The 23280-nt window shown below is 47.1% G+C and overlaps 1 protein-coding gene across 2 annotated transcripts in view; it reads left to right on the top strand.

Moving 5' to 3' along the window:
- Positions 1-23280, top strand: part of MCU (mitochondrial calcium uniporter) — a 398794-nt gene that overhangs the window by 357232 nt on the left and 18282 nt on the right. Inside the window, exons 3-4 of one of the 2 annotated variants that reach the window (XM_077650350.1) lie at positions 4830-4908; positions 6458-6628. In XM_077650350.1, the coding sequence (XP_077506476.1) occupies positions 4830-4908; positions 6458-6628 (250 nt within the window). The remainder of the gene's footprint in view (positions 1-4829; positions 4909-6457; positions 6629-23280) is intronic. The other variant, XM_077650351.1, reaches the window with a different exon arrangement.

Genomic DNA, 23280 nt, shown 5'->3' with positions numbered 1-23280 from the left:
AACCAGGAAGGCTACGAGTCAGCTGGGTGCGCGTCTCATGATGTAAAATGCGGGGATGCTTTTTTCGTGACTGAGAATCTCCTTGGCTTGTAGTGGCGTCCGTGGTATCGGGTCGTTTTGAGCGCATAATTCCACGTTCGATATCTAGAACCACAACGCCGATTCGACAATTTCATAAACAGTGTTCGCCTAGGGTGTTAAAGGCGTCCTATTTTGGGATGTAATATTGTGCTCTGAAACCTATGATTTGAAATTTAATTAGTTACTAATGGTTAACTAACAACCTTTTAACTACCTATTACCATGGACATAATGTCCGCCATGCCGCACAATCCACCTGCACAGACCGCATTTCCGTACCTTCCACGGCTTTCTAAATAAAATTTCTACAGATTAAAAAAACACCCGGCATAGCGAGCAAGGACTTCGTTGTTCAGTTGAGTCTGTTCTCGGCCCCGAACTAACGAGTACTCAATTTGGATACTCCAGCCTGTAGTTAATGACGCAGTTTCGATACTTCTTACCCACGAAAGGTTCAGCCTTATTCACGTTCAGTTCACGTCAGTTGGGACTAACCATCGAGCCATGAAGGTATCTCTTTAAAGACACTGCGAGTCACCCGGCTCCCATGTGTAACCGCTGCATTTCTGATAGCGCGTAGGAGTATGATTACAAGACGACCATTCGTGGAAGACACGCTTACTAGCGCAGACGAAAAAAAAAAAAAAACACGGTCTCGTTTTTTCTTGTTTTTTTTTTCTCTTTTACAACCTGGCACGCGAACAAGTCGTTATGTAGCTCTGTGACTGGAGGTATATTAGCGGCTAGTAAAGCTTACTGTTGGTACAACCTTTGTTCGTAAAGTTACGACACTGAGCCCATTAAAAAAAATGTGTTTAGCATCGAAATCATTTGTGCAGCTCCCCTTCGAAATAGTCTCCCTTGCAGTCTATACACAGCTTCCAACGCTTCTTGAGGTCTTGGAAACAGTTGGAAAACGTTTCTTTTGGCAGAGCTTTCAGCTCCTTTGTCGTGGCGTCTTGAATAGCATCCACGCTCCCCATCAAGATACCTTTTAGGGCTCTCTTCACACGAGGAAACAGAAAAAAAATCGCATGGGGAGAGGTCAGGCGAGTATGGCGGATGGGGAAGTACAGTAATCCTGTGCTTGGCGAGAAATTTTGTCACGCTGAGAGCAGTGTGCGGCCTTGCGTTACCGTGGAGAAGGCTCCAATGTCCAGATGCCCACAAGTCAGGGCGACGGCGTCGCAGTGCATCACGCATGTGTTGGAGCACGCGGATATAAAATTCCTGGTTCACCGTCTGCCCTTGCGGGACGAACTCGTGGTGTATGACAACTCGGGCATCGAAAAAAAGCTATCAGCATCGTATTTGTTTTGGTCTTCTTTCGCCGCACCTTTTTCGACGCCGGAGAGCTTGTGGACCGCCATTCGGCGCTCTGCCTGTTTGTTGTTGTTGTGTTGGGTTTAATGGCGCATAAGCAACCAAGGCTATCATGCGCCAAGCTCAAGGTATCACCTGCCTGTTTGTTTGAGGATCGTATTGAAAACACCATGTTTCGTCTTCAGCAATGATGCTGTCGACGAAATCAGCATCCTTCTCTGCCTCGGAGAGCAAATCAGCGCTCACTGATGCCCGCGTGTCCTTCTGGTCCTGTGTGAGGGAGTGCGGCACAAGTCTGACATTCAGCTTTCGTTTACCCAAGTTGTCATGCAAAATTTGGTGGCATTTTGTCTTACTAATGTCGAGAACATCTGATAGCATGCGGTCTGTAATGGGGCGGTCTTGCTGTATGATTTCCCTGATCCGAGCCACGTTGTTTTCATGCCGTGAGGTTGAAGGGCGCCCCTGCCTTGTATCGGCTTCCACCGGCGTTCTCCCCGAAACGAACCTCTTGTGCCACTCAAAAACTCGCGCCCCCGATAATGTCTCGTTGCCGTAAGCGTCACGAAGGAGCTCATATGTCTATGTAGCTGTCTTGCCAAGCTTCACACAGAATTTTATGTTTACACGTTGCCCGAGGTGTACATCCATCTTTCCACATTCACTCACAGTAGAATGCGCAACCGACTAGTAGCAACGTATTTTTCTACATGTAGTACCATCTAGCGGCTGACACAGCAATTAACATAAATAGCTCAGGTTAGCCCGAAAACAGGGCGCTACACATACGCACCAACATTTGTTTTAGGCAATCATTTCTAGAGAAGAAAATAAATCAGTCTCGAAGCTTTACGGACAAAGGTTGTATATTTCTGAATCGCTCTTTTTCTTCGGCATCCCGAGGTCGTAAGGGTCGAAGGTTGTACAGCTGCAGAATCGATGCCTCACGCTGAATCTTTGCGCGAAACGTCTGATGACTCGACCCGCTGCTTTAAGCTTACCCTAGCGCGCGTCCTAACAAGTCCTGACAACATATTTTGGAAAAGACAACTGGCTGCATTTTGCGCCTGTTTTGTTGAAGGAAAGAAAATTCCCGAGTGGCACAAAGGTGCCTCTGCTCAAAGTCGAGAACTGAGTATTCGAACCGATGACATGCGCACCTTCAATTGTATGTCTTCTCAGACTCTCGACCTCTTCCCTTAAGGTGCGGTTGAGGTCTCCACCGAGATGTCAGACAGTTACTGTGCCATTTCCTTTTCTCAAAAGCCAGTTTTCGTTTCAAAATTGTGATGCAACCGTTCGTCGTACAGCACTTCAGGTGGTGTCATGTGTGTGTGTGTGTGTGGGGTGGGTGAGGGGGGGGGGGGTGCGTGCGTGTGCGCGCGCGCGCGTGCGTGTGTATGTGTATGTGGGTTGGGGGAGGGGGTGAGTGGGCGGGTGAGTGTCAATGCACCCATGTACAGTAATGGTTTCACATTCCCACACGCAAGCAGTCCTAAGTGTGTCGGTTGAATTTTTTCAATATAGTATAGTTGATCTCAGAGTACTATTGCTAGGTGGGCTGTAAAGCACCGCCAGCTGATAATCTTGGTTCGTGTCCCACAAGGTGCGTGTTAGATTCCACTGAGCATTCATAAACTCCGAGCGCCCCAATTATTCGCCGGTGTCCCGGTTGTGCGATTCGTTCTTTCGTTCTTTCTTTCTTTCTTTCTTTCTTTCTTTCTTTCTTTCTTTCTTCCTTCCTTCCTTTCTTCCTTTCTTTCTTTCTTCCTTCCTTCCTTTCTTCCTTTCTTTCTTTCTACCTTCCTTTCTTTCCTTCCTTCTTTCTTTCTTTCTTTCTTCCTTTCTTCCTTCCTTTCTTTCTTTCTTCCTTCCTTCCTTTCTTTCTACCTTCCTTTCTTTCCTTCTTTCTTTCTTTCTTCCTTTCTTTCCTTCTTTCTTCCTTCCTTTCTTTCTTTCTTTCTTTCTACCTTACTTTCTTTCCTTCTTTCTTTCTACCTTCCTTTCTTTCTTTCTTTTTTCCTTTCTTTCTTTCTTTCTTTCTTTCTACCTTCCTTTCTTTCCTTCTTTCTTTCTATTTTCCTTTCTTTCCTTCTTTCTTCCTTTCTTTCTTTCTTCCTTCCTTCCTTCCTTGCTTCCTTTCTTTCTTTCTACCTTCCTTTCTTTCCTTCTTTCTTCCTTTCTTCCTTTGTTTCTTCCTTCCTTTCTTCCTTTCTTCCTTCCTTCCTTTCTTTCTTTCTTTCTACCTTCCTTTCTTTCTTTCTTTCTTTCTTTGTTTCTTTCCTTCTTTCTTTCTTTCTTCCTTCATTCCTTCCTTTCTTTCTTTCTACCTTCCTTCTTTTCTTTCTTTCTTTCTACCTTTCTTTCTTTCTTTCTTCCTTCCTTTCTTTCTTTCTTTCTTTCTACCTTCCTTCCTTTCTTTCTACCTTCCTTTCTTTCCTTCTTTCTTCCTTTCTTCCTTTGTTTCTTCCTTCCTTTCTTCCTTTCTTCCTTCCTTCCTTTCTTTCTTTCTTTCTACCTTCCTTTCTTTCCTTCTTTCTTTCTTCCTTTGTTTCTTCCTTCCTTTCTTCCTTTCTTCCTTCCTTCCTTTCTTTCTTTCTTTCTACCTTCCTTTCTTTCCTTCTTTCTTTCTTCCTTTCTTTCTTCCTTCCTTCCTTTCTTTCCTTCTTTCTTTCTTTTTTCCTTTCTTCCTTTCTTTCTTCCTTCCTTCCTTTCTTCCTTTCTTTCTTCCTTCCTTTCTTCCTTTCTTTTCCTTCCTTCCTTCCTTTCTTTCTTTCTTTCTACCTTCCTTTCTTTCCTTCCTTCTTTCTTTCTTTCTTTCTTCCTTTCTTCCTTCCTTTCTTTCTTTCTTCCTTCCTTCCTTTCTTTCTTTCTACCTTCCTTTCTTTCCTTCTTTCTTTCTTTCTTCCTTTCTTTCCTTCTTCCTTTCTTTCTTTCTTTTTTCCTTTCTTTCTTTCTTTCTTTCTTTCTTTCTACCTTACTTTCTTTCCTTCTTTCTTTCTACCTTCCTTTCTTTCTTTCTTTTTTCCTTTCTTCCTTTCTTTCTTTCTACCTTCCTTTCTTTCCTTCTTTCTTTCTATTTTCCTTTCTTTCCTTCTTTCTTCCTTTCTTTCTTCCTTCCTTCCTTCCTTCCTTCCTTGCTTCCTTTCTTTCTTTCTACCTTCCTTTCTTTCCTTCTTTCTTCCTTTCTTCCTTTGTTTCTTCCTTCCTTTCTTCCTTTCTTTCTTCCTTCCTTCCTTCCTTCCTTCCTTCCTTCCTTTCTTTCTTTCTTTCTACCTTCCTTTCTTTCTTTCTTTCTTTCTTTGTTTCTTTCCTTCTTTCTTTCTTTCTTTCTTTCCTTCTTTCTTTCTTTCTTGCTTAAGCTCTAATAAGTGGTGGAGGAAACAGTGCCGCAGAAAGTGACGAGCTGCACTGTGTCTGTGCAGGAATGGAGCCTGCAGCCCTGGCACTGCCTACCAGCGTGTGGCATCCACAGTTCGAGCCTACCCGCTCCCATCACCGGAGGTGAGCGACTCGAAGCTCCTTTTGCGCGGTGCATCAGACGCCACCGCACATCGCCGACAAATTATCTTCTGCCGTGCCTTCGCGCGTTGGTTTCATCTATACGGGCGCTAATTTAAATGTTGACACATACACACCTAGGGGCTGGACTTGTCGGTTTTATTGTTTGGAATTTGGGGAATTTTTTTCGGTGTTTATTCCAGAATGCAGTTTCAGGCATTTTGCAGTTCCAGTGCCAGTGTTAGCAAGCTCGTCAGAATGGCCTGGAGTAACATTTAATAACTGGAGCTCTGCTCCGAATCCCGGCTTTTGCTCGTGGCCACATGGAGGAGGATAGCGGATGGACACGGCAAATGGGTGTGGAGAGTAAAACATGTAGCCTTTCGTCGTCATTAACATTCGAAGCACTGAAATGCATTGCTTCTTTTAGCTCTTAGTTTTCCTGTCCGGTGGCTATATCTATGGGTTGGACTTGGACAGATTTTTTTTCGGCGTTTATTTCACAATAAAAGTCTTGTTTGTTTGTTTGTTTGTTTGTTTTGCGCGTATTATTTTCGACGAATGAATTACTGATTTTTCGGTGAGTTGATGTGTCAATCCTGAGCAGTCAAAAGTCACTCTTTGTGTCAGCATGAACTTTTTATGTGCTAGTAATTGGTGCGCAAATGGTGTAGTGCTTGCAGCTGTGCTTATGAAAGGAATTGCTGTCATCATTAAAAAGGTAACACTATTTAAATGAGATAGCCGGCAGACAAAAACGCAAGTGGAAGCTTACTGGAACTAGTTTGACATGTTATGGTTAGGTCGTCGTGCTGGGTTGAGCGAGAGGACGAGGCATCACGTGGTCTGCGTGTTGATGGCAGCGATGGAACTCTCGCTGAACCGTCGTGGTAGTCAGAACGTGATACTTTTTCGGTACGCCCATACACAGTTTCGTCTCAGTGACCTACATGCAGTTGATAAACCTGCTTAACTACTCTAAGCGGACGCTGATTGTGAACAAACAGTGCTTGGCCAGCAGGTGGCGAGGAGGTCTGCTTGCAGTCTCCATGCAGAGGAGGCGTGTAGCTAGCGGAGCATGCAGTACCTCACATCGCACGGCTGAAGACTGCTTATCCAATAATGCCATAGTTGCATCACGCCCCTCCCTTCCCTACTTGGTTGGTTTCAACTCTGACTGGGTGTAACACGCACTGGACAGCCGGCTAAGTATGCCAACTAGCTATGAATACTGAGCTTTTCCGGTTAAAACGGAATATAAAAAAACTGAGTTCGGCGTACTTTTATCGGTATTTTTTTTCTCGGTTTAAACCGAAAAGTCCAACCTCTAGTTATGTCTCGTTTTCACTGCATCTGTTCCGCTGATTTTGCTGCTGGGTGCCACCGCGTTGCGTCCATTCTCTCTCGTTGCCCACACCCGTTTAGCTTTCCTCTCTCTTCAAAGGAGCGGGTGGGAGGATAGAGCGAACTTCCGGCGGGAGAGACTGCATGGCCACGCAGGAGGGTTAACTGGTTGTGCGATGAGACCGTGCTCAGCAGCCCCTGTGCGCAGAGGTAACGGTGGTGTACAAGGACGGCCTCCCGGAGATCACGGTTCCGCTGCCTTCCCGGCGCGACCGGTGTCGCTTCACGCTCCGGCCGCTGGGCAGCACGGTGGGCGACCTTATGCGGAGCATCTGCGTCGAGGACCGGGGCGTCGACCACGTTAGCGTCACCTCCGCCGGTGAGTGCCTCCTCCTGGCGTCCACTGCAGCAGGTACAGTATCGGTGCACGCTGGAAGCGCCACGAATCGACGCTTCGTTCGCGCTCATCGGCTGTCATCGGCGCGGTTTTCAGTCATACCTTTTCGGAGGCTGCTTTTAAAGGTGCACTAAAGAGGAATCTTAACTCGTCTTTTTACCGCGGGGACTCCATCTACACGTTCTGCGCATTCTTAGAAACGTCGAATTATTACCGTCTGCGGCCTATTTCCCTAATTTAAATAGGATTAAACGTCCCGGCTCCCGCCTTTTTTTTTTTTAACTCAACGCTGAAGTTAGGAGGAGTCAACCAACGCGTGGACTGCCTTTCAGCCAGTCTCGTGGCGGCTTCTCTTTCGCTTTTATTTTGTTCTTTAGGTTTCTGTGTATAAATAGATTCAGTCGCAGACAACGTAGCCACAAATTAGGCTGACGGAAATAAAAATACGCGTGGGCTCTTTGATTTACCTATTACTCCGCCGATGGCAGAGCGGTAAGCCGCCACGGGACTCGCTGAAAGGCGCTCCCCGCGTCGTTGACTCCTCCTATCTTCAGCGTTGAGTTAAAAAGAGAAAAAGAGGGAGCCGGGACGTTTAATCCGATTTAAATTAGGAAAATCGGCCGCACAGAACTATAATTCGAAGTTTCTATGAATGCTCGGAACGTGTAGATAGAGTTCCCGCGGTAAAAAGAGAGTTCAGATTCCTCTTTAGTGCACCTTTAAGGGACCAGTGTGCGCTCCCCGGGCAGGTGCCCTGGCACACGGGCTGAGCTTTAGGCTCGGCCCGGGTTCGCTGAGTCCTCTGGTGAAGTAATGGGGACCGGATTGGAATTTTTTTGCGGCATAAATCGTCCCTGTATGGGTGGATTGTCACCTTTGAAAAGTGGTATCGGCAGATGCCTCCATTTCTTTTTCTTTATAATTCTCTAACCAGTGTGTATAACTTAAGGGTATTATCTACAAATTCGCCATTTTTCTTTAAATACAAATTCTATTGACTTTTCGTTTCACCAATTTTTAATCCCGAACTTGTGCCCTTACGGTATACTGCCCTGCTTTTGAGCCACCGCTCTTCTAATCGCTCTTTGCTGACGTCTACCGCACTGTCATTCACATTACCTTCTTTATATCTAAACCTTAGGGCTTCATGGAGAATGACTGTGCCTGTACGTTCGTCTGGATGTATACTGCCGCATTCTAATAAAATATGTTCGATTGCTTCTGCGCAATTACCACACTCTGTACATTGTAATCACCTTCGATAAATTTCTTTTTCTAGCTGAAAGAGTAGGGCGCTGCCTCGTGCATTATAATAGAACGATTCCTTCCATATTTGCTTTGTCCATTTTTCTAGACAGAGTCTGCTTTTTTTTTTCATTGAATCTATCCAATTTTTACCTTCCGCGTTTTTAATTTGTCGTTTAATGCTCTTTCTCTCTCATTCCTCGTGTCTGGCATACTTACTGGTTAGCTTCCTGATTCTTATCCGCCAGTGTGTGTCAACGCTCTCTCCGTATAGGTATTTAATTACATTAGCTGCCCACCTGTTATCGTCCAATTTCGTCAGGCGTTCTTCGTATATAGTATTTTACTCTGAGCTTCCCGTGCTTCGAACGATGCCCGGCCCGTATCCCCCTGTACTGCCTCGTTGGTGGTTTTCCCGCGGGCACCTAGTGCTAATCTTCCAGCAGCTGTCTGATTTTTCCAGCCCGGACTGAATTTCTGCCCCTAGGCATATAACTGCATTCCGAAAAGTAAGCTATTGTTCCTTTACAAGTACTTCCCAGTACTTCACCCCCATAATGCTGTATGCTTCATTATCGCGATATCTCCTCGCCCTTTCACGCTAGTAGTATTTTAGTGTTTTTTCATGCATATCTGTCGTTCGTTCACCCATATATACCCGGAGATATTTGTATCCTGCCGCCCTGAGTGCCGCATGGCCTTTGTATTCTAAGCAGCTGATCAGCGGAATCGTTGAATATCATCCGCCCTGATTTAACTGCGCTAAAAGTAAAGCCTACAGCATATACTCGTCTCCACAGGTATTAAACGGTGTAAATCCTCGTAGCTATCAGCAAATAGTGCAATATCGTCAGCGTGCACTAGAACCGGGAGCCACTGCTTCACGACCGTTCCGCCACATCTGTACGGGAGATTATAACCTAGATTACTTTCTTGTAATCATCTTTCCATATTTATCATATAAATTATGAACATTAGCGGTGATAGAGGACAACCCTGCCGTAATCGTTTCTGCACATCAACTGTTGTCGCACTCTCTTATCCCTTCACGTGCAACTTCAACTTCATTATCTCGATATATTTCCTTCAGCAATTCTATTATATCACGACCGATTTCTTCATCTTTGAGTATGCTCAATAGGAGCTCCCTATTTACGTCGTTGTACGCACCGCGTATGTCCAGGAAGTCCACATGGTACTAGGAATGTGTGAATAGTACTTTTTACAAACCGAATTGAAGACGGTTAGCGTAGCATCGCTACCGAATCGCATACGAATAGTGTAGCCAAAAGACGAATCCAATAGGAATCGAACAGTGATAGAACCGAAGCGAATACGAATCGAATTTTTTTATTGATATTCTCTGCGCGAATACTCGTACAAAATGAGCAATCGTACGAAACATTTAAGTGCCAGCGGCAGCGCTACGGCACGATGCTGTAAGTTATGGAGCTGAATCGATAGCTGTTAAAAGACGCAGCACTAATCTCCACTAAGGGCTGGCAACACGAGATCAGTATGTTAACTCTATGACCGTCAAGTTATACGCATATGAATATTGCCTTTTGATACTGATGGCGAAAGAAAACAAACTAGAGCCACACCTCAGGACATCAGACGGGCGACAGCTTACGTATGAGCTGTCATGACCCCCATAATGCGCAGGTCCACACGGGACGGAGAGGCAAAGAGACACCGTATGGCTCAGTTTAAACAAACAGGTATATTCAATAATTACACATGATTAAGATTATACATCAGAGGCTGGGGCGTCCGAGCTTACGTGCCGACGACTTCATGGGGGCGATGGAGTGGCTCCGGAGTTGGGCTCGAGCGGTTGCTGGCAGAAGCTGCACGCCGTCGGGCTTCGGCGCTGAAGGCCCTCTTGGCGAACGATGTCGTCCTGAGCGTGTATGCAGTAGAATTTCAATAGTCGTCCGTTTCTTCGAGGATGGTTCACAAACCCTTCCTCTAGTGTCGTTCGGCTTGGAAGATGAACAGGAGGCGAGCTTGTAGATGATGACAGCCGAGCATAATTTTACAACATACATATACAGAGAGTTAAACTGGAAAAAGCAGAACTGAATTTACAAAAGAACAAACCTTGCACTACTTTACTCATCGACCGGGCAGGTTAGTGCCTAAGTAGCATCACATTACATGCTAAGCATGGAGCCCCAGCTCAGACTGGACTGCATCCGTTTACATGTGCTTTTAAGCACTTGATTAACAAAGGACTAAGGGCGGTCATTTCCAGTGGCCCGCCCAAAGCATCAATTCTCCAATCCAAAATAACATGCGAGATGGGGACAACCCCCTTGGGTTGGGCTTAGCCTCGAACCCAGAGTCTGTTAACAATACAAACTAAATAAACAACAAAAACGCCACCACTCTCTCTCAAGTGAGAGTATACACAGGCTCTCTCTTCGGAGCTAATTCACTAGCGCCTGTCTTTCCACATTCTTGGCGAGTACTGCCTGTCCGCCATGACAGGTGTCCGTCACGGCCCTTCTGGGAAGCTGTGGGTGCCTTCCCGGCGATAGCCCACGACAAAGGGGGGGGGGGGGGAGGGAAAGAATGTTGTCTTCGCGGTAGCGCATAGCGTCGGCTGTGGTACGGCGCGCTCTGGCCCGCTGACAGCTCCCTTGTCCTGGAATGTGCCCGGAAATTGGGGAGGATAAAGCCTGTTTCCCCGGGGCGGCGGCGGGTCCGGTTGTTCTGGTCGTCACTCAAAGAGCATGGCTGGGTAATTGATGATGCCGTTGTCACGGGTCTCCGTCTACGCCGCGCCGTCGAACGTGGATCCTCGTAGCACACACGGAATGTCACAGAGCCATTGCCTCCGAGATCGGGCATCAAAGCAGTGTCTGCCGAACTTGTCCGAGCCTCCCGCGTCGTCCAGTCTTGGAGGTCATGTATGAACGCCGCCCACACGAATGGACCGCATCGTGGCGCTGAGCCCTTCGCCCTGCGCATACTGATCGCGGCTGGATGGTACGCTGCGTCGGTGTGGGCTCCGGTTTTGGAACAAGCAACAAAGAAAAATACGGCGGGCGTTTGAAAAGTATTTGAAAAGTTAAAAACATATTCGATTCGTTTCGAATATTTTTGAGCACAGAATATTTAATTTGTTGCAATAATCCAATAGGGGGATATTTGATTCGCTATTAGAAATTTTCGAATATTCGCACGCACCTACTAAGCACGGAGGCCTGTGTTCCGCCCTAGTTATTTCTATTCACTCGGCAAGCGCCGCTTCTTAACCCATTGTGAGTTCTTTCAGTATTTCAGTGAGTTCTCTCAGTACCGTCTATTCATGTCTCCATTTTTAATTTCACTGCCTGCATTCGCAGCCTGTATGTAACCGAAGTGATCTTAATCGATCGGACGGATATTACGTTGATCCCATCTCATTTGCTTTTATGGGAAACATTCATTCATTTTTATTTTGTTACTGCGCTGAAAACGTACGTTGTTCGACTGACGCAGCAGCAACCGCATGCTTCGCGGCTAACTTGTCGCCAGATGATTTCGCCAAAGAAGCAGCGCGAAAGTTTTTCCCGAAATACGATGCTGTGCCTTCTCCATCCGCCAGTTTAAATGTGGCAGGCATCCCAGCGCATGTATATCAAATGCCGTCTGATGTCGACGTAGATGGAATTGCGTGTCCATTCTCTATGCCTGAGTTGCTGGCTGCAATAGATGATGCGAAACGGAAAACAGCGCCCGGCCCGGACAATATTCAGTACGAGGTGTACAAGAACCTGAGTAGCGCTGCACTCCTCCAACTACTAGACACGATAAACAAAGTATGGTTGGATGGCGTAGTGCCCGAGAGCTGGAAATCCGCTGTCATGATTCATATACCGAAACCAGGAAAGCCTCCGACGGACCTTGCCAACTTGCGACCTATCTCCTTAACTCCTACCCTGTGCAAGCTGGCGGAGAAAATGCTAGCCACACAATTGGCATGGTGGTTAGAGCAGCACGGTTTTTATCACCCAGCACAAATCGCCTTTCGTCCATATATTGGTAGGGAGGACGGGCTGGCTGTGTTGGCATCTGCAGTTTTGTCATCTACCCGGTGCCGCAATGTGCCTACCGTTTTAGCAATGCACGTTGAAAAAGCATATGACAGCATCAGTCATGCGGCCATTCTGAATTCTATTGACATGCTTCATCTCCCTCTGAGAGTGCGTAGTTTTGTCGAATCATTTTTGGAAGGCAGAAAATTTGCAGTGCGCCTCAGCGGCGAAGCGGTCGGTTCATTTGTTCCTCTCTGCGGCGTGCCCCAGGGATCAGTATTGTCGCCGACGTTATTTAATATTGCTTTCATCCCGCTGGCTTGGCGCTTACATGACATCCGTGACATAAATTTTCTTGAGTACGCTGACAACATCACGGTGTTGAGTACTCCCCAAGGTCTCCGTACTCAGGAGGCTAGCTGCCCTTCAATCTGCCTTGGATGTTACCTCTCATTACGCATCATCCATCGAACTTCAGCTATCGGTGCATAAAACAACATACACGTCAGTCGCCAACCGCTGGGGGCGCCGTAAACTTGCTGCAAGTCCAATCCGTCTTTGTCTATCAGGCACCCCACTACGGGAAAGTCCGAGTCTAAAAGTCCCTGGCTTAATGATTCACCAATCAGGATCAGCGACTGCATGGCTGTCTCAGGCAAAAAGGCAAGCTATTCAGCCTTTGGGTATGATTAGAAGAATTACTCCTAAAACTGGTGGCGCAGGATCGTTCGTTGCACGGCAATTGGTGAGGGCAGTTCTGCAGCCACGTATTGTTTATCAAGCCCAGTTTCAACATCTTACCTTAAAAGAGCCCAATGGGATCGCCTTGAAGCCGTGAACCGAGAGACTATGAGGACCATTACGTGCCTTCCACGCATCACACCGGTCATAGCTTTACAAGAGAATGCGCAGCTCAATACCATTGATGAGCTGGTGCAGCAGCGCCGTGAAGCGAGCAGCCTTAAGGCCAGTCTATCGCACTCCATGCATGCACTGAGGACTTATGCAACGTCACACTCCATTCTTCAGCCGCCAACGCCAGTTCTTCCCCCATGGAAGTTTGTACAGCTCAGCGACAACAAGCCAACAGATAATCGCCGGCCAACATCTGCTCATTCGGCATCGTTGCTTCGCCAGAAATTTGAGGAAGATGCTAGCCTGCCTGAAGGATCCATTGTTGTCTATGTAGACGCAAGCATACAAGACTGCGAAGCAACAGCAGCTATCTACTGCCCGTGCAGACCTGCCTTGAATCAAAACTCTTGGTTTCAGCTTACGGAACACCTTCGTCCTTTTGTGCTGAGCTCGTTGCAGTTTAAGAAGCACTCTGCTCCGTGGCCGACATAACTATGCTCCCTGCGGCCCGCGTTGTCATCCGCACTGACGCCCTTCAAGTTGCCCGGTTGCTACGACGTGTTAGCCGCTGTCCAACGATATGCCAGGACATCCACCGGCTCGCGGCACGCATCCCGCAGCCAGTACGTATTGAGTGGGTCCCACGGGATCTGCTAACCTATCAAAGCCAGGCAGATTTAGCGACCCGCCTTGCGAATACAAACTCATAACCGCCTCGGCTCCTTCATTTGGACAACTTTACCCTCCTTTCATCAATAAAGGAACTCCTCCGGCGCCGCACACGTGCTCTCATCCCTCCGTGTGCGGTAACCCTCCCCCGCGGTCTTACCCGTGCAGAGGAGGTTGCGCTTAGGAGGATCCGGGTCGGGGTTGTCCTCACACCAACCGTCACTCGGAAATGGACTCAGTACCGAGATTTTTTTCCTCAGCCAGGGTGTCCGGTATGTAAACACGAGGACATTGAGGCCGACATACACCACTTACTGTGGGACTGCCCAGCTCTCAAGCATACAAGGATACGGCATCTGATGGTAGCAGGCCTTTCACCAAGCAACCCTGCTTCATACATTGCCTGGACGTAGGGACCACATCACCGTTCTCTACTGGACTTCATCAAATCAGCTAACCTTTTTCCATTCATTTAATCTCTACTACATCATTCATCACACCTTCACCCATCATTGATGCCCTGGGGCAATAAATTTCGCTTAAAAAAAATAAGCAAACACGAGACAGGCGCTTGTCTCGTGCCATGTGTTTTCTTATTAATGAGTGAAGCATTAGAGTGCCCTGTGGCGAGGCATCGTGGTCTGGAAAGCGCGAGAGCGACAGATGAAGCGAAAAGGAAACGCGGAACGAAGTAGGAGAGCAAGGGAGCGTGAAAGCGGCCAGTGACAGGGCGCGCTCCGGAGAACCGGAGAGCGGGAAAGGAGAAGTTACGACAGGCACTACGCAGCTCTGCGTCCGATCGCATCGACCAACAGGGAAGCCGCAGGTTGCATTCCGCCACATCAGTTGCACTGATCGCCCGCATAGCTTTCATCCTGTCCCGTAACAACGCTTGTTTTCAGTGCAGTGACGGAATAATGACACGCCCACCAAACAGCCTCGTTGAAATTCGTTTTACTGTGTCTCCAGCTGCGCTGATTTTGCTCATTTCATGACTGTTTCCAATGATATTAACAACGCTTGCTTGCTGCTTGGACTGAGTTAATTAGCTTGACTGGAATTTTGTCTACCCCATGCGGTTGTGCATTTAGGAATATTTTCCTCTCACTTTTTCCAGCCACGTTGTGAAGTTCTACTCCTTTCCATTACGCTGTTGGAGATTACCCTATCGTAGCTCCTAAATGACTCGGCTATACTGATGTAATGTATTTCACAGCGCCGTCTCCCGCTAAATTTCCCTCGGCATCTTGAATCAGTTCTGCTGTCTTTGGTTTTTTTTTACGCAGGCAGCTCATATATAAGCTTATAGTATATCAGCTTATATATTAGCTGCCTGGGTAAAAAGAACCAAAGACAGCAGCCCATTTTCAGTTGTATCGCGAACTTGAGCCATCCTATGACCACTGGACCGCGTTATTTTACCCGGGGCCAGGTTCCGTTCTGCCAGTTTCTTTTGTCGATAAGATTCCAATTTTTTATCTGTTTCATCTTTAAAGAAAAAAGCTACGCATTCTTTGCCTCTCTGAGTTCTCTTGAAGCCACCCGTCGGGGTTCGATTTCCTCCCTAATTTCTTTATTCCACCAGCTTCGTGGCTTCCTCCTTCCTTTCCAGCGGTTTGGTACTTGTTTCATTTTCGTACAGATGAGTAGTTGTGATTATAATCCCACTTTTCCGTGCAGCCCTTCTCTACTTCTTCCTCAACGCCTGCTGCTATTAACGCTCTTTTTTCGTTGCGTTTTCTTTTTCTGTTCTCTGTATTTCTCTTTTGTTCAGGTGTCCCGTCTGCAGGCTAGTAATACTTTTACGATCACTTCCCAAACTGTGCTCCCCTCTTAATCGATTTCCATTTTTTTTTCCTGGGCTTCCCCTGTTTATTTCCAGCGCCAAATGTGAGCCATGAACATTTGGCGCTACCTGGTGACGCTAGCGGGAAGCGATTTGCCAGGGCCGCGGCTTCCGAATGCAACGCGCGAAACTTGGCTTCTGCCGCTGGAAGCTGTCCTGAGATGTGATCACTCTGCACATTTCGGTTCCTTCTGTTCCCCGTCTGAGCCTGTCCGCGAACCTAAATAATGAAAGTCCTGCTTTGCTGCTTTGGGGAAAGACAAGAAAGAAGCAGATGGGCGGAAAAAATGAGAAGCGGGCGTGTGATGGATATTGTTGGGGCGCCCGTGTGAACGTCAGGGCTCTCTACGAGCGCCTGAAATAATCGAAGTTGTATCGACAGTAGCCGCCGGCACCGTCACAGCAATCAAGTTCTGCAGTATACTACGGGGCGAAATTATTTGTTCATATTTGAAATTGATTGGTGGCTCTTTGTTACTATGCTGACGTTTGTGCGGCACAAAAAGGCACATTTATTGCTGAGAAAGTGCATTTAAACATTTTCCCACCGCTGAGACTTGTGACGTCTTCACTGAAAAGGACTCCGTGATCACCGTTTGGAATTGCATGGGGGTGCACTCCAACCTCTGGGATCCTCGTCAAGAAATCCCTGTCGACACCCGCAGTTTACGTGCGCAATCGGCCGGTGACAGCTGTATGTCTTTTTTTTTTGCCCTTTTCAGTGGTATATAAAAGCTCTGTTTTCAGTTAAACTGGCTTTTATATAGTTAGAATGCGTTATTAAACAAGCTAACTTCAATTTGTCCGCAGTGTCCCTTTAAAACATGGTTAACGTTGCCTGTGCAAACCGCAGCCGCGGCCAACGGAGGGCCGCTGCTTCGGCCATCTAGATGTGCTCTGGAAACTGCGTCGATCAGCCATGTTGCGTCCGCAGAAGCCGGCCTGAGATGTCTACGAATGAGCGGCGTACAGACTTTGTGACAAGGGACGTTAGATGTCTATTAGTTAAGGCGCAGCAGTCTGAGGCAGGTAGTGAGCAAAAGTGAGCGTGTGTATCTATACGGGATAAGTAATGGCGGATTCGAATCGCTAGGTAAACAGCTGGAGAGCGTGTGGCAGGTGGCGCAGTTTCTTTGGCATAATGAGCAGGTAGCTACCGATGTCTTTCGAGATGAACATGTTCGACTAATGGGCCGTGCCGGTATCGCTTGTGAGGCCGAAGCTTTGTGGCTAACGGAAAACCGCTTAGTGATATTGGTGAAAACACGGGGAGCAGCGTAACAGAAAATGTGAAAGGAAGACGTTGAGAGGTAGAAACTATCCCGGATTAAAAAACAAGCGGCTGTTGGCGATAGCGTAGCTCAAGTTAACTTAGACGGACGGTGTAGCCGCTGCATGGCCGTGCCATGATTTAACGAAAAAACGCTGTGGAAAAAAAAAAAAACGCTTTGCCTATATATTGTGCTAATTTCCTATTAATTTTGTGTTATTTTGTCCATATGCTTAAATACCAAAATTAACGCTTTCTAAGTATGCTAGGAGTAAAATTTTGAACATCTTTTACAATTATGACAGAAATACAACTTTTGCCCGCGTAGTATATTTCCGACACATTAAAGGTATGCTAAATTCAGTTCGGCTTAAAAAAGGGCCACAAGACCGCACGTACCGGATTTGAGTCGTTCGACGCCGGAACGAATCACTGAGCCGCCGACGAAATGGTTTGATCGAAGACTCTTCTAATACGGTAAGCACTAGGAGCCTCATCCGTGAGAAAACCAGGAATGTCATGAAGCATTAGGTCGGTGATGTCGCAAGGTCACGTGACGTCACCTACCCGGGAGAGACGTCACGGCAAATACGGACCGAAAGTGAAGTCAGCAAACTGAAGTGTTCCGACACGCGTGGTACTTGGCTTGCCTTATATACAGGGTGTTTTAACTATTAAGATTTTAACAATTTTTAAAATAGACTTTTTGAGTTAGAAGGGCGATTTTTTCGGCGTAGTATTGTCAGCGGTGTAGTACGTCAGAATACGGCTAAGGCGTGCTAACGAGCAGCTGTTCAACTAATATTGACTAGCTGTAACATTTTAACTTTTACTATTATGCTCCTTAATTATGGAGAGGCGTGTAACCCACCTTGAATAATAACCATATAAGTTTTTAGAACTTCGAAATTTCGAAAACGCGGTTTCTCTAGGAGGGCCGGATCAAGAAAAATGGGGGCCATGGGCTAATGCGCATCAGGCCCCGTTTCCCTTACTGAGCCCCCCCCCCGTCGCTTGCTACGCTACTGGAAATACGCCATGTTTCATTTTAATTCCACCACATTAAAAAGAACAAAGTGCGATCAACGGGATTATTATTATTGTTATTATTATAAGGAAAACAACAAAACTTGCTTGAAACGCGTGCTGTTTTAAACACCAACACATATGTTCACTTTGTGATTAATCTGCATTCTGTTTTCGGTAAAAGCTAGGCTTTAAGGAGAAGTTTAGTGCACTCAAGACGAACAAGAACGTAGAAAAGACAGCACAGCTCAGATGTCGATCCTTCGGAAGCTAGGCTCTGTTTGCATCGCTAAGTTTAATCACGTGAGCAGACGCATGGTTGTATCCAAAACATTCTTTATTAAAATTCGAGCACCAGACTGCAGTAATCGTTATACACGTTACTCTATAAATATGCAATGGATATATACAATACTTAAGGCAATACAAACACCATAAAAATGCACTAGAATACAGATGAAAATTACCAGCTGCAGATACAAAACATTATTTGAAAATATTTTCGTTAAAGGTAAGACAATCAAGGACGACACCAAATAAACGTGGCACTATCAAAAACAACAAAAATACAGTTCTTTATAAGCGCGCAAAATATCACAAGAACAAACAAAAGACGAACAACGAAGATTTGCATATCATGAATTACACTGCTCAACGCTTCATTGGCAACGTGGAGGTTGCGAGGCGACACACCGAACTTAATTGAACTATTCATGCATAGCGTTAACAGTCCTCTTTTAAAATGGCATCTTTCGCGCCTTCGCTTTGGCGAAATCAGATATAGTCTGTTCAAAGGATAAATCGCGGAGGAGGTCACTTTCAATGGACATGATAGCAAGCGTGTTCACCTTGTCGTCAGGGTGGCTTGAACGAAGGCGATTTTTTGTCAGCGACAACTTGGAAAACGATCGTTCGGTCTCGCAGTTTGTCACGGGTATGCTTAAGTACATTCGCAAAGCAATAGAAAGGTTCGGAAACACATCAATAAGCTTTCTTTAGTGCGGCAACTTCATTATTCCCAGGGGACTCGTGTCCTGGCACACGGAGTTGTGCAGAAAGTTCGCAAACTGAACGATTTCAGCGGAAAATGCTGGCTCCAAATCATTTTTGTAGGTTTTCACCAACTTCTCAGCCTGCTGTGCCAGAGAGGCCTCGCTCCCAACTTCTGTCAGCAATTTTAAGAATCCCAACCTTTCGCAGAGTTCAGTGTAGGCAACCTTTCGCACTCGCAAAGCAGAGCCTAGACTGTCAAATACAACATTGTAGGTCTCTACGATAAACATTTTTCTACATTGTAGCGCACTATAGGTTTTTCCGTCCGGGTGCTTACTCAAAACGATGCGTTTGCCCTCATCCTGATAACGTTGATTGGTACTTAGCGTGCGTGCTCTCTCTTCGAAGGTATCAAAGAGAGGTCGAAAAAGAATTAACAAAGCCTTCTAGAGAGCTCAGCCGGTCTACAGCTGTTGAAATGCCTAGGTCTGGTTTCTGAAGTGCTACGCTCGTTTTGTCAAAGAGCTCCAAGATTTCACTCCAGAAAATCGCCATGAATGCAGTCTCTAGTTTTGCCATTTTCTTGAAGAGAGAGTGCGCTTCGTTCCTAGCGTCATTGTTTTCTTCCTCATTCTTTGATATAGCTTCAAGGCAACACAAGGCTGCATTGAAATTTTTCAGAATGGCCTTACATGATTCAGCGTGTCTTGACCACCTGGTCTCAGAGAGACTTTTCAAAACAAGCTGCTGGCCAGTTCCGCCCATGCTGTCCAAAAGATACCTCTATCGCTTAGGTGAGGCAGCAAAGAACACATACAGTCTCTGAATTACAGTGAAAAATCTGACTGCCTCAAGGCAACTGTCAACGCTACACGCGCCAACTAAGTTCAGTGAATGACCAGCACACGGGACGTAGACTGCCGATTCGTTCAGGTGTTTGATTTGAGCTTGCAGGCTTTTGTATTTTCCTGACATATTACTCGCATTATCAAAAGCTTGGCCCCTACAGTCATCAATTGAGATGCCATTGGTCGTCAAGAGGGACATCACGGTATCGAAAAGATACAAGCCGGTATGCGATTCGATTGGAACAAATCCATGAAAGCGTTCGTACACTTTCTCATTTAAATAGTATCGTAAAACAACTGACAGCTGATCAACGTGAGGAAGGTCTGGAGTCGATCGAATCAACTATTATAGAGAAGTATATTGCGCGTTTCACTTCGTCAACGAGACGTTCCTTGACGGCCTTAGCAATTCATCACAAATGGTTTTTGACAGATACGATGGGTGACCTTTTCCTTTGTTCCCGTAGCGTTTGATGTGCTCTTCTAGAAAGGGATCAAACTTGGCAATGGCGTCAAGCACTCCCATATAATTGCCATTTCTCGGTGAACCAAAAATCTCCGCACTGCCCCTAAACGCCAGGTTGCGCTCAGCTAGAAGCTTAACTACAACGACTACGCGCTTCAACACCTCTGTCCAGTAAGCGGTCTCAGTGACAGAATGCTTAACCAGCTCCTTGTCAATTGTGCTGCTCGAGTTAGAGCGGGCGAGCCATGCTGCCACGCAGTTACGGTGCGCCAAGCTGTTTTCATCTGCGCAAACCTTTTCTTCTGCTCTTTTTCAGTCAGAAAAGCCGTGCGTGGTGAAAGCACTGGGGCTGCTTAAAATCGAAAATAATTTGCACATAAAACAGTAAACGGAACCTTTGGACTCCGAGTACATTAACCAGTGTCGCTCGTACGCCTCCCCATTTACACCCTTTCGCACGAAAAGATGAGGTGACATATAGCGTTTCTGAGTTTTGTATTGCCTTTCGAAAGACGGAAAATTTTCTGCCCGATTTTGAAAATACAATGGCCCTTTCTCCAGGCATACACTCCGAAAGCTGTCAGTAATAACGTCCGGCCACTTTGCAGGGTCACTTCGAAGAATCTCGCAACGTACCTCTTTCTGCGGGGGTGTCTGTACTCCTCTGTTCCCGCAACGAGAAGCCGTCTCATTCGTCCTCTCGAGGCACATTTTGTGGGTGGGAACATGATTATTTGAGGCCAAACTAACAGGAAACAAGTGAGTCGGTTCTTGGAGGGTTGTTTCCTGGCTCTCGTCAGTAGAAGGAGGCTCATCGGGGAGGTTTGGCACCTGTTGATCAGCAGTAGTGGAAATGGGGCGCGGCAGACCGGACACCTGGAGCTCTGTGGTAGGGGCCCGGCCGAGTAGCATAGACGTTGCTGACTCAGGAATAGGGCAGGGCTCGGTTAGCATCGGTTGATCAGAAATATGGACGACCGAGGTTGGCACCGTTTTCACAGAATCCAGACAACCAAGATCAGTCAAACCTTGCTTCTTGCCAGGAAACCGTGGTGATGGAGTTGGCAAGTCCTCCACAGAAGTACAGTCGGTACCATTGCGAGTTTGACATGGATTCTGGGTAAAGCGATCATACTGCTCCGCGGAAGCTGCAATCAGTAGGTACTTTGTCATCTTGGGTAGCTTCTTTTCACGCTCTTCTCTTTCTAACTTCTCATTTCGTTCAGACGCACCACTTTGATGCTTCCGACCGAGCATTTTCGCATGAATAGATGTTAATTGTTCACCGCACCGGGCACTTCGTCAGTCCGACGCGACCGCAGGTGTCCAACGGTGTGCGTCCCGATGACTGGCGCACGCTGCCTGGATGGTCCGTGGCTGGCCGAGAGTGGTGCGTCCCCCGGGAGCTCCTCAGCGGGCGGGATTATGCAAACTTAACCGGCGGCTCGGGGTTGAATCGCAGCCAGCAATCAACTTCCTTTCATAGACGCGCGCCGCGTCTGTCTTTTACTAGCGCCAAAGCAGGCGTTCACATACGCATAGAATTCCTTGTACAAATTCTCTCCTCCGTACAAACTCACTCCTTCTCCCGTTCCGGTCTCGTCTTCCGATTGGCTTGGAGCAATCGTCTGTTCTGGGAGGTTCTCGATTTTTCTTTCGCCCCATCGACGCCGAGCGCGAGAACGAAGGGGAGAGGGCGACTCCTAGCGCGGGCGAAGTTACGCGCCCCCCGTCGCCTGAGTCATCTTTTTCTACTTATTTCTGGAAAGTTCGGCGGCCAGTGTGGCCTACTTTTTCCGTCGAGCGCGCGCGAGGGTGCACAGTCACTAGGCAGGAATGGGCCCTGGAGACAGGCCTTTGTGTCCAGCTCTCCAACTTCCCCCTTCACTCTTCCGCAACCCTAGCCGGAACAGTGAACATTTCATGCCCCACGGCACGCGGACAAAAGCACGTGTGACGTCTTCTTTCCTTTCCTACCTAGACTCTGCTGTCGGACTCATCCTTCGCCCAAATTACCATCACGGTAAAGAAAAGTCGAATGGGAGGCACTGTTGGGTACTGCAGCACATCCTTTCTATGAGAAGGACAGCGGCGGAACCATTTGAGAGGTGGAGGGTGGCGTGATGGTGACGAGGGGCAAGGGAGGTTTAGGTCCTCATCCCACGTTACATGTTTGAGGTGTTTCCCCTTGTCCCTCCTCCACAGAGCACTGGACTGACAGGAAACCACGAAAACTCTTCCAAGCAAACGCACCTCGCTTCGTAAGAAAGAGAGCCCCGCCGGGGTGGCGGGGGATTCCTGTTTTTGCAGCTCGACAAGCTCTCCCCAAATGATTGGGCTAAACGCATGCTGTTAAATTAGGCGGGAGGCCCGTCTGCTCGTTCTGGTTTTCTCGCTTCATACATGTCGCTCGAAGTTCCGTTGCCCATGGTTCCATATACTAAGCAGGTTAGAATAAATGGGCCCCCTTCTCCTACTGTCCGAGGTGAGGCCCTGCGCTGCAGCCCCCTTAGCCCCCAAATTTTCGCTATTTCTAGGAGTTAGGTGCACTGGAGGGCTTTCTTTGCCTGCAAGCTTCTCGAAAGCGCATGTATTTTAGCGCGATGTAGCCAAAATTTGTCGTTTCACAGCGCCGAGGGTAACCGCGTTTTAGAAATTCTAAAAACTACATGGATATTGCTTACGGTGGGCTACACGCCTCTCACTAATAAAGGAGCCCAACAGTAATAGTTGAAAAGTTGACCATTTAGTTTTAGTTAATCAGCCTGCTAGTTAGCATGTCTTGTATTCCAATGGACTACACCGCTGACAATGCTATGCCGAAAAAAGCGCTCTTCTAACTAAAAAATCTGATTTTTGAAAATTGCTTAAAGTTTTGAGTAAAACGCTCTGTATATGCGTTCAGGACATCATCTTGCCCGGTGTGGCGTTTCTAGTCCAAAGATTGTGGGCCCTGAAACTCGCGCACAAGTGCGGGACTGGTTGCTTTGGAATTTGCGGGTGATTTAGAACCGAAGTGCTAGTCGCAACTTGCATCAGGCATCAGGCAACCGGCACACATACAATGGGCATCTATGGGAGCCGGCCGGCCCTGCAAGTTAGGCCCTTCTTGCTTGCAGGTTCAGGCCCGGAGGTGCCCAAGATGTGCTTCCCGGTCTGATGCTCGCTCTCCACACGTGATGCAATTCTGTGGTGGTTGTCTCCCAGGTCCCAGCTAGAAGTTATGATAAACGATAAGAAAGCAGGAAAGGAGGTGTTTTGACTCTTCCCTGAAACATGGTCTCAGGCACTAGATTCTTCTACGGCAGACTGAAGTGTGCGGCAGATGTGTTTTAGAGGACCGTCCATTTGTTAGAAATGAAGTATTCTTTGGGCGAATTAATTTCATGTT

This window comes from Amblyomma americanum, chromosome 1 (assembly GCF_052857255.1).
Source record: "Amblyomma americanum isolate KBUSLIRL-KWMA chromosome 1, ASM5285725v1, whole genome shotgun sequence".
Classification (NCBI taxonomy): Eukaryota; Metazoa; Arthropoda; class Arachnida; order Ixodida; family Ixodidae; genus Amblyomma; species Amblyomma americanum.
This window is presented reverse-complemented; position numbering and strand designations above follow the sequence as displayed.